Here is a 10,490-nt window from a genome sequence, read left to right on the forward strand (position 1 = left end):
TCCTCTGCAATCGATGTAGCCAAAGAATGATATTGAAGAATCAGCAAAGTTGGTACCTTGCTGATTGTACTATATACTGTCTACAGGTATCCGTCTCCTCTTCTCAGTCCTACTGCAAGCGTCCATGTACATACTCGGACAGGTGAAAAACCGCTTTGAGCAAACCCAGTGGGGAAAATCTCGAAAGGGGAAAACCCGTCCCTACCTACTGCAGCACTGCCTCCAACTCCCGCTTTCCTCTGTCCTAATCCGTCGAACTCGATAGAGTTCCCTCGATTCGTTGTTACCCCGTAACAGATAGGCCCCTCCCACAACCATCTTGTGACCCTTCCTTCCCCACTTGAGGGTGACAGAGACTTTATAAGAACATAGGTTCACTCTTTACAGTCACATTGGTGGTCTTGACATGCTCTTAAGGGCATGCATGCATGAGAAATAGAGATCAAATGGTAATGACCATGTCATGAGGGGGTGCCACTCTCCTCCGAGACTCATCCATAGACTTCTCGAGCGCCGTAGAGTGGAGTGTAGTCGCACTGTAAGACGCGTGCCGGGTGAGAATAGCACACGACTCCAAATGCAGAATGTATAAAGGTAAAAGAAGGAAAAGAATATGCATATCACATAGAACCACTCCTTATATCCACAACTGAGTCCAGAGGAATCAGGGGTAAGGGGTAGGTGTCAGGAACAATACGGTACGGGTACACAGCTACACGCTGTAGCACCCTCGGACCACCCTCCTTCTGTCATCAAGAGGGACCCGTCCACCCTTGGGTCTGGAGGTCCGGGCTACTGGGGAGCAACACCTCCCCGGGCAGGGGTGGATGTAGGATTGGTAGTGTTGTCTAGGGTCGAGTGGGTTTTGAGATAGGCTTCAGGTGATAATGATATGTATCAAGGTATCAAAGTATCAAACTATGTGATGATACTGAAAAGTACTGTAGAAGTATATGTATAAGATTGACTGTCCGTCCATGTGATTCTCCGGTGTGCCACTCTTCTAAGGTCTTCTGGTCACGTGTCCTAAGTACCCCGACCACCACTCCTTCACCTTCCAGCACTACATCTCCCCCCAACTTTACGGTTAGCGCTCTAACCCCAACCAAGGCGTATGAGAACAGACAAACCCAGCTTACCCTTCCGTCCCGAGGAAGTCAGGAAGCCATCTTCTGATCCCGGGCGTAGCACGGTATATAACGGGCTCTTTCTGCAGTGTTCCTGGAAGAAAAAGGAGCAAACTCCGTGGTATTATGCATGGTGGCAATGTGATATACTATGCAACAGTCTATGTTATCTATCTTTGATAGTTCTTGTAGTTCTCGTACGGTCTCACCATTGTGTTCTACTCATCTCTCCTTCAACATGCTCTGCTCCAATGCCCCACGCCAAAAGTGTAAAGCACCATCCCCTGATGCCCTGTCCATCCAACACTTTCTCAAGAGTAACATAGGCCCAACCGCTGGTCAATTCCTGAAGACATGTTGTTTCTGCCGCAACAAGCCCCCAGTCCCTCCAGCCACACCTCAACACCATACACCTCCTCAGCTATGTCGTCGTTGTGGTTCAACACTTGACACCCCTGCCTTCCGTGACAAGCGTGGAAGATTGAGACATACCTGCTTGACTTGTCAAAATGAGGACAATCCACAAACAAGTCAACAAAACAGTTTCCATCCTCCACCCCACCGTACTCCCTCTGAGACTTCAGGTCTTACCCCGGGCTCTTCACGAGCTGCTGCTCGTCCACGGACTCGCCCACCCACACCCCCTTCACCTACACCCATGTGTCCCAGTCCTCTACCTCTACAACGGCCAACACAATCCTGCAGGCCTCCTCAACGCTTTGTGGTCCCTCCTTCCCCAGTACAGCCTGAACCTCAACCTCCTCTCCAAGTGCGTGTGAGACCCAATGCCAATTGTCAAAAATGTACACGATGTGGTCGCTGGCAAGACATCAACTGTTATGACCTAGATGCAAATGGAGACAGACGCCAGACATGCCGTATGTGCCTTCAGCGTAGTCGAGAACGATATCAAGCAAGACAGGACATCCATTCACCCAATCTTTCGTATTCAACAGATCCATCTCCCTTCCTTCCCATCAGTACATCCTCCGAGAACCTACATGAACCATGTTTATCAGATACGGCAATTTCTCACATTGAGGACTTCTACTCTGCTCTAGAAGAAGAGCGGCTTGATACTTGTAGTGGCTGCAATGAGCGGTGGTTTGGTATGGATGTCAAGGAAGGAAAGTGCAGTACATGCCGAAAAGGTCGTGAATCAATATGGAGTGCTGATAATGATATGGATCCTGGTAGGCAGCTCCTTTCTCTTCTTTGTGCTCTACTGATTGACAGGCCCATGTCTTGCAGAATTGTGCAGACAGCAAGGTCTCCTTCCCCCTGACCCCCCCAGCCAGATTGAAGAGATGCTACTGTCACGCTACCATGTCCTACTCCAAACTTGGAAGGTGAATGGGGGTCAGATGAAGTATAGTGGACACACCTGTCTGTTTACATACGACAATGTTCACTTTCTGGACAAGCTTCCTCTGGTCCCAGCCGACCTTGACGTCCTCATCATCCGCCCATCCAGTACTTCTCCCACCGCTGTTGACAATTTTGCGACTCGTCCTGAATTTCAAGTCAAATGTGAAAGAGTTTTACAGAATCTCCAAGCTCTACAACGGTTTCATCCTGATTACATCTCTGTTGAGATAGATCATCAGACATTGGCAAGTCTTCCCGAAAACGGATCGGTCTTTCATCAGCTTCGCTCTACAGTATGGGGTTAGGGGGTTACAGTGCGATCTGGGGGGGGGGGGGGGGGGAGAAAAGACCTTGCTGTCTGCACAATTCTGCAAGACATGGGCCAGGGCCAGGACACATGACTGTGCTATATCATCTGAGAGCTCAAACTCTCAGGAATCCAAATCCGCAAAGATCTAGTCTGGGGGTTGAGTATTGACTGAGCTACGGCTCCTCAAAGTGCATGGCGTATGGAATTCTCATTGAAAATCTGCCGGTCAGTCAAACATCCTTGGGGTTTGCTGTTTGCGGGTTTTAAATATGACTTTGCCATACTGTCTGGAAGCCAGAAAGCCCAGGAATCCCAATCTGCTGTCACGAACTACGTCGTAACATCCCTGACAAACACCATCACCGACCCTCCTTTCACCATCACCGACCTTCCTTTCACCACTACCAACCTCCACTCGAACCACTGAGACCAACGACGGCTAAGTTACGAGAACCAAGAGGGGATTTGTCACGATAACCCCGCCTAGCGGAGAACTACCGCGAAGTTAGGAGAAGGGAACCGAGGGAGAGCAGAACAGGGGAAGTTAGGCGAAGTTAGTCAAAGTGAGCGGAGTAGGATATCGGGGATATGGCGAGGTACGGCGAAGTTGAACGAAGAGGACTGAGCGTGAGGCAGTGCAGGAGTTGAGGGACATTCTATGAGAAGAGAGGAGTAGTATAGATAGTTTACAGATCGCTGAACTTCTTCAGCGATCCTTGATTGTTGTCAGTAGCTACAACCTTCGAGTTAAGGAGAGCTACCACCGAGCAGTTCAACGTACTACGGCGAAGTTAGCCGCAGTTCATCGACGATCATCTTATCATTCACCACTCGACGTATCACTACGGCGAAGTTAGCCGTAGTTCCTCGACGAGTACCCTGTCTTAGTGAGACATCGACGCCCCACTACGACGTAGTTAGCCGAGGTTTGTCGACCGTCGGTCAGTAGAGAAGAAGAAACGACGATTGTGACAGTATCAAGGATCGCTCTTACCGACGACCCGTGCAAACCTCGGAGAAGTTCGAGATTGTATGCAGCCAGAGAGGAGAGTTACAAGAAGTATGAGTAGACCAGGAGAAACAGTAGGGGAGACGGAGAGGAGGATGTTGGAGGAATTAAGACAAAGCTTGGGACCATTGCCTGGTGCAATTGATACCCCCGAAGGTTCAACTCAAGGCGATGATTTCTATCCACCCCTGCCTTTTGAACCACCTCCCCAACAAACCGGACTACCAGAACCACCAGCGGTGAGGACAGGTTCCGAAGATTCGGGACAGACCCCACGACCAAGGGAAGGGAACACAGGAGGTAGGCTAAGTTCGGCCGGGAGCGAAGTAGTAGGAGGAACTGAGGAGGAGGCCACAACACAGAAGATGATGCTGGCAATAATGAACATGATGATGGAGATGAATAAGGATATGATAGCAGAGAGGAAACGTCGAGAGGAGCAGGAGAAGAAGAAGGAACAGGAGACGGTTGGGGAAATAGTCGAGGGGATCTCGGAGGGGGTACGGCTCGCCATTGGAAGGCAAGCTTCGGCGACCCCAGGAGTTGCTGAGATGAGTGGAGGGATAAAGCTTCCCCTCCCAGACCTGTGGAGGGGCGAGAGGTCAAAGCTCACGGCATTCATCTCAGAATGTGAAGTCCATTTCGAAATCAACGCCCGCAAGTTCCCCACCGACCGAGTAAAAATCTTTTTCATGATCTCCCATCTACGTGAAACTCCTCTTCTTGCCGTCCAATCGGACTTACCTAAGGACGACCCCCCCGACCACCTTCTAGACTATAAGAAGTTCATCCAATATCTCAAAACCAATTTTGGAGATCCTGACGAAGAAGGAACCGCCGCAAGGGGAATAAACGAGCTTCGGCAGAATGGGTCGGCTTCGGCGTACTTCGCCGCCTTTCAACGATATGTAGCGGTGTTAGGATGGGGTGATGATGGAAACCTCGTGGACCGGGCAAAGAACGGACTGAAAAGTCACTTACTGGATGAAATTGCTCGCCATGGAAAAGTTTTCAAGACCGTCCGAGAATTAATTGAGTTCGTGGTCCCCATGGACAATCGCTTGCACCAACGAAAGGTGGAGAAGGAGAATGAGAAGAAGAGGAAGGAGGTGAAGGAACAGGGGGAGAGGAGAGAGGAAGTAAATCGAGGAGAGGAACGGGGGAGCCAGGAGAAATGGCAATCTACGGCGAAGATCGAGGGCGTGCAGCCTAAGGGCACGAATGGGGGAAGGGCGATACCAACGGATGTAGACGAACTAAATCGTCGTTGGCCGAGACCCAGTGCTGATGAGGTTTTAAAGCGTCGAGAGGAAGGGAAGTGTACTGGATGTGGAGAGACAGGGCATTATAACCGGGATTGTCCTGTAATAGCGGCGAAGATCAAAGCAGGGATCATCCCCTTGCGATCTTTTGGACAAAATGCTGGAGTAGAAGGGAGATTTAGCACGGGGGGGAACGCCGTCCCTCTTGGGGACAGGAAGAAGATCAACGCAGTCGGAAGGGAGGAAGCAGGTGTTGGAGAGCAGGGGATGGACGAGGAGGAAAAAGATGGGGACCCGTCGCGATAGGCGAGACTCGGCGGGTCCGCACTCATATTCTCTCGGCCACTATTCCTACCCCCAGTGAAAGGAAAGAGCTGATGAGACCAGGTAAATGTGTATATAAATCCGTAAACACCACTCCGAAATGTATAAACGACTGTCATACCCTAATCCCTTCCACCTGTAACAACCAACCCAAATCTAACGTGTATGTCAAAGGAATTGAACTAACGGCCCTGTGGGACACTGGAGCGACCTGTTCGTATATAAGTCCCAAGGCGGCCAGGAAGATTAGGAGGGAGAAGAGGAAATACCCCGTGAGTGTACCAGTTCACATGTTCGATGGCTCGGTTAGTGTGGCTAGACCCATTACGGAGTTTGTCGAAGTGAGTCTGGGTGTCGAGAAGTTAGGCGAGGTTCGCCCAATTAAGCTGGATGTTACCACCCTTTGCGACGCGGATGTCGTGATAGGATGGGAATGGATGAGGGGAGAGGGAGTAATCCTGAATGGGGGAGCGAATATGATATCCTTCCCTACTCCCCAGACGAACAATGAGGGAAGTGCAGTGTCCTTTCCCCTACCCTTGCCGATTGAAAGGGAAGAGTTATCCTCTCCCTTTCCACAGACGAAAGATGTTGCGGTCCTGGCAGCCATAGGGCTCAGGACCCGAACCGACGAGACAGACCTCCGAGGCGAAGATGAGCTTGAAGAGCTGAGCCCGGAGGAACAAGACGAGTTGTTCCAGGTAGTTCCTGAGCAATACCACCAGTACATTGACATGTTTAATCCGAAGAAGGGAGGAGAGACCCTTCCCCCTTCGAGGTCCTACGATTTGAAGTTTGAGCTTAAGGAGGGGGCGAACCTGAAGGTCGCCTCCCTCTATGCTCAAGGAGAAGATCAGAGACGCGCGCTGAGAGACATACTAGATCGCGAAATCGCCGCTGGCCGAATTTGAGCAAGTAACTCGCCGTACGGCTCACCGATGTTTATGATACCTAAGAAAGCCGAGGGACAATGGCGAATGGTCATCGACTACCGAAAACTGAACGAAGCGACCATACCAGATGCCTACCCTCTCCCATTAATAGGCCAGATTACCGAAGAACTTGGAAAAGCAAGGTACTTCAGCAAACTAGACCTAATTGGGGCGTACCAATTGTTGAGGGTGACAGAAGGACATGAACACCTGACGGCGTTCAGGACACAGTATGGTATGTTCGAATCTCTTGTCGTTCGTGATGGGCTGCGAAACGCCCCTGCTGTCTTCCAGCACTTCCTGAACGAGGTGTTTAGGGAACTACTAGGGAATGGAGTCGTGGTCTACATTGACGATATCCTCATTTATGGGAACACATTGGAGGAATTACGAGGAACTACGGCGAAGGTCTTTGAAGTGCTGCGGAAGGCGAGCTTGTACGTGAAAGCTAGTAAGTGCGAGTTTGAAAGAGATTCTGTGGTATTTCTGGGTTTTGTGGTCTCCTCTCGAGGTGTATCGGTTAATCCAGAGTACATTGACGCCATCACATCCTTCCCACGTCCAAAGAATCTACGAGAGTCGAGGGGTTTCATTGGGGTTGTGAGCTATTACAGGCGTTTCGTCCCCAACTTCTCGAAGATTGCTAGACCTATCAATGATTTGACAAGGAAGGAGGTACCGTTTGTGTGGGGAGCAGAACAGGAGTCAGCCTTTAAGGAATTGAAGGCTAGGATGTGTACTGCGCCGGTGTTAGCTCACTTTGACCCTACATTGAAGACCATATTACAGACAGACGCCTCGTTCTTCGGCTGGGGTTTCATAATTTCGCAGATTAACGCAGCTGGTCAAGAGCACCCTGTCGCTATCGAGTCAGGCGCGTTCAACACGGCCCAGCTAAATTACACGGTAGGAGAAAAGGAGTTCCTCGCCGTAGTTGAGGGTTTCAGGAGAAGAAGACACTTACTACTGCAGGTAGAAACCACGGTCCTTACCGACCATTTAAATCTCACTTACTGGATGGAGCCGAAGCAACTCAGCCCCCGTCAAGGTAGGTGGGTAGAAGAGTTAGCTAACTTCAGATTTAAAATGGTCTATCGACCAGGAACTCAGGCAAGCCTTCCAGACGGATTGTCTAGACAGGCGGATTATCACTCAGGAAAAGGAAGTACCATGATGCAAGAGAGTAACCTTATTCAAGGTCTGCCGAAGTTCGACGAAGTTGACGCCACCACGTCGGAGTTACGCCACCTCCTTCGAGCCTTGCAAGGGACAAGGGAAGTGAAGGACAATGATCTTGTTGACCCTATGGATCTGATACTTGGAGTTCAGGAGGACGAAGATGTCGAGGAGGTTAGAGAGGAGTTACTAGGAGTTATCTGCGCTGAGTGTTCTCATCCGACGTGTCATGATGATGTACAGGAACCAGGATCAATCACTGAACTACGCCGTAGTTCGCGATCTCCTCTAATACTTCGTGGGGGGTGGACCCCGAGAGGTTTCCTCGCATTCGACGATCGCACTTATGTGCCGAACTACGCCGACGCTCGACTAAAGATCATGAAGATGCAACATGACTCGGCTTTGGCTGGTCACCCAGGTTCAGCGAAGACCCTTGAACTAATCCTAAGGGATTATGTTTGGGTTGGAGTAAGGAAGGATGTAGAAGACTATGTCGCTGGTTGTGCGGTATGTCAGAGAGCTAAGACTAACAGACAGAAGCCTCATGGAGAACTTAAACCCCTACAAGTAGCGACAAAACCTTGGTCAAGTATCTCGATGGATTTCATCGAAGAACTCCCAAATTCCCATGGATATAACTCTATCTTAGTGGTCGTGGATCGACTGACAAAATGGGCCTTGTTTATCCCAACCACGACGAAGTTAACCGCAGCTGGACTATCAGAGCTGATAATGGACTATGTGGTGGCCCAGCATGGATTACCAGAGAGTATAGTATCAGACAGAGGATCGAAGTTTACTTCGAAGTTCTGGAAGAACTTGACCGATAGTCTCGGGATAAGACTACATCTTTCTACCGCGTATCATCCACAGACTGATGGACAGACCGAACGAACGAACCAGTCCCTGGAATTATACCTTCGAATCTTCACTTCCTACCAGCAGAATGACTGGTCGAAGCTGCTTGCTCGAGCTAGCTTTGCTTATAACAACACCCATCATTCCGCGATAAACAAGACCCCATTCTATGCGAATTATGGGTACCACCCTCGATGGGCTGAAGAGATTAAGGCTAGTGAAGTCGAGGTACCTGCTGCTACAATAGCAGTAAAGGACCTAACTGAAATACATAAGGAATGTATTGAGGGGATTGAGAGAGCTAACGAGAAGTACGCCGAAGGATACAACAGGAAACATCGAACTACGCCGAACTTCGTGGAAGGTGACCTAGTTATGCTGTCGTTAGAGAATATCAAGACTAAGAGACCAATGAAGAAGTTGGACGTTAAGCAAAGTGGGCCGTACAAGGTAGTACGGCAAGTAGGTTCTCATGCTTGTAAACTGGAATTACCAGGAACGATGGCAGGTATCCATGATGTATTCCATGTTTCTTTACTCCGTCCCTATCACCCTCCGGTATTTCCGGGTCAGCAAGCTGAGCCACCTGGCCCAGTGGAGGTAGATAACGTAGGAGAGTCTTGGGAAGTAAAGGATATTGTGGACTCGAGGGTTAATAAGAGGTCAGGAAAGTTAGAGTATCCAGTGGAATGGTTAGGCTACGAAGGCTCTGATGACGCAGTATCATGGGAACCAGTAGAGAATGTGGACGGAGCTAATGACATATTGGCGAAGTTCCACGAACTTCACCCTGACAAACCGAGGAAAGGACGAGTGGTGCGATCACGGGCAAGGAAGTAGTTCATACAACGGATACAACATTAGCTAAGTACAACTCACTGCTGCGAACTTCCTCCCTGTTCTCTGTCTTCTGGCGCAGACCCACCTCCAGAACCACTCCCAGCACCTTTCGATAGAGGGACCCGCCGAAGGGATCGAGTCTCTCTCCACGCCATATTGAAGGCCAAAATGTGATCAGCATGGAGAGCAGAATCACGAGCCATATTCAGACTAGGCAGCCTCCACAACAGTCGAAGTGTTCGGAGACAGTCGGGGGGAAGAGCCAGGATATCGAGAAAAGCACCATCCTGAGAACTGAGTCGAGCCGGGTTTCGTGGTTTTAACCAGTCAAGTGTGGGGGGGAGAGCGTACTCAATGGGGTTCAGGAGGAAGGGAGAATCGAAGAGATTGCGGTAGAAGTCGTTCATTTCCGTCAGGAGCTCTAGGGAGACTCTAGCTAACTCAGTTCGCCCTAATGGGCCTATGTCCGAGGAGTTTACGAGAGTTGCCATTGTCCTGGAGAGGGTGTTCATACCAGAGACCAGCTTCATACAATATTCGAGGAGCTTCGCCGTATCTCGTCTATTGGCGTGGAGATGTGTGGTCAATCCAATAATGAGAGAACGGAAAGTAGCCAGTTGTTTCTCCTCCTCTGGAATTCGAGGGTCGCTGGAAATGTAGGGGTGGTCGAGGGGAGGAGGGAGTTCCTCTGGTAGCTGAGTACTTTCATTCTCTACCACCGCAGGTTCGAATTGGACGGCTTTCTTCTTACCTTTCCCTTTCGAAGATTTCGGAGGAGTTTTCACAAGAGGGGCAGGAATTGAGAGCCCAGAAGCAGGAGGGACAGATGGTTGACGGCTTCGGGTCCCAAGGGCAGGAGGGAGACTCAGAGAGGAATCCTCTGGAGTTGAGACAGGAGTAGGACGGCTCCTGGTGGGACGAGAAGGACCGGCCGAAGGAGTAGCCGGGAGACGAGATGGGCCAGCCACAGGAGTAGAAGGCCGAAGAGCGGCGGAGGAAGCACAACGAGGAGTGCGACGGGACGGACCTGCCGAAGGAGTGGCAGGGAGACGAGACGGTCCGGCCACGGGAGAGTTAGGCGGGCGGCGGACGGCGGGTGACGGTGAGGTGGGGCCAGGAGAGGAGAAGTTCGCCGAAGGAGAGCGCGAAGGATATTCCCCGTCTTGGGCTGTGGGGAGACGGCGGCGAACAGCTGCGGACGGAGTGTAGGGGGGACCGAGGGGAGCAGAAGGTCTAGGAGGAATGTCCCGAGCGGTGTTGGGGGGACAGAACGAGCAGGGG

General features: G+C 50.7%; 1 protein-coding gene across 1 annotated transcript; it reads left to right on the plus strand.

The window, feature by feature from the left end:
- Positions 1-1,365: 1,365 nt before the first annotated feature.
- TREMEDRAFT_65971 (uncharacterized protein) lies at positions 1,366-5,382 on the plus strand (the record flags this gene model as incomplete). The annotated part of the gene is made up of 7 exons (XM_007008017.1): positions 1,366-2,320; positions 2,364-2,764; positions 3,311-3,368; positions 3,472-3,530; positions 3,723-3,746; positions 3,781-4,293; positions 5,008-5,382. 7 exons carry the CDS (start codon positions 1,366-1,368, stop codon positions 5,380-5,382), a joined length of 2,385 nt encoding a protein of 794 aa, XP_007008079.1.
- Between the last annotated feature and the right edge of the window lie 5,108 nt (positions 5,383-10,490).

The sequence above is a fragment of the Tremella mesenterica genome (genome assembly GCF_000271645.1).
Source record: "Tremella mesenterica DSM 1558 unplaced genomic scaffold TREMEscaffold_17, whole genome shotgun sequence".
In the NCBI taxonomy this organism is placed as follows: Eukaryota; Fungi; Basidiomycota; class Tremellomycetes; order Tremellales; family Tremellaceae; genus Tremella; species Tremella mesenterica.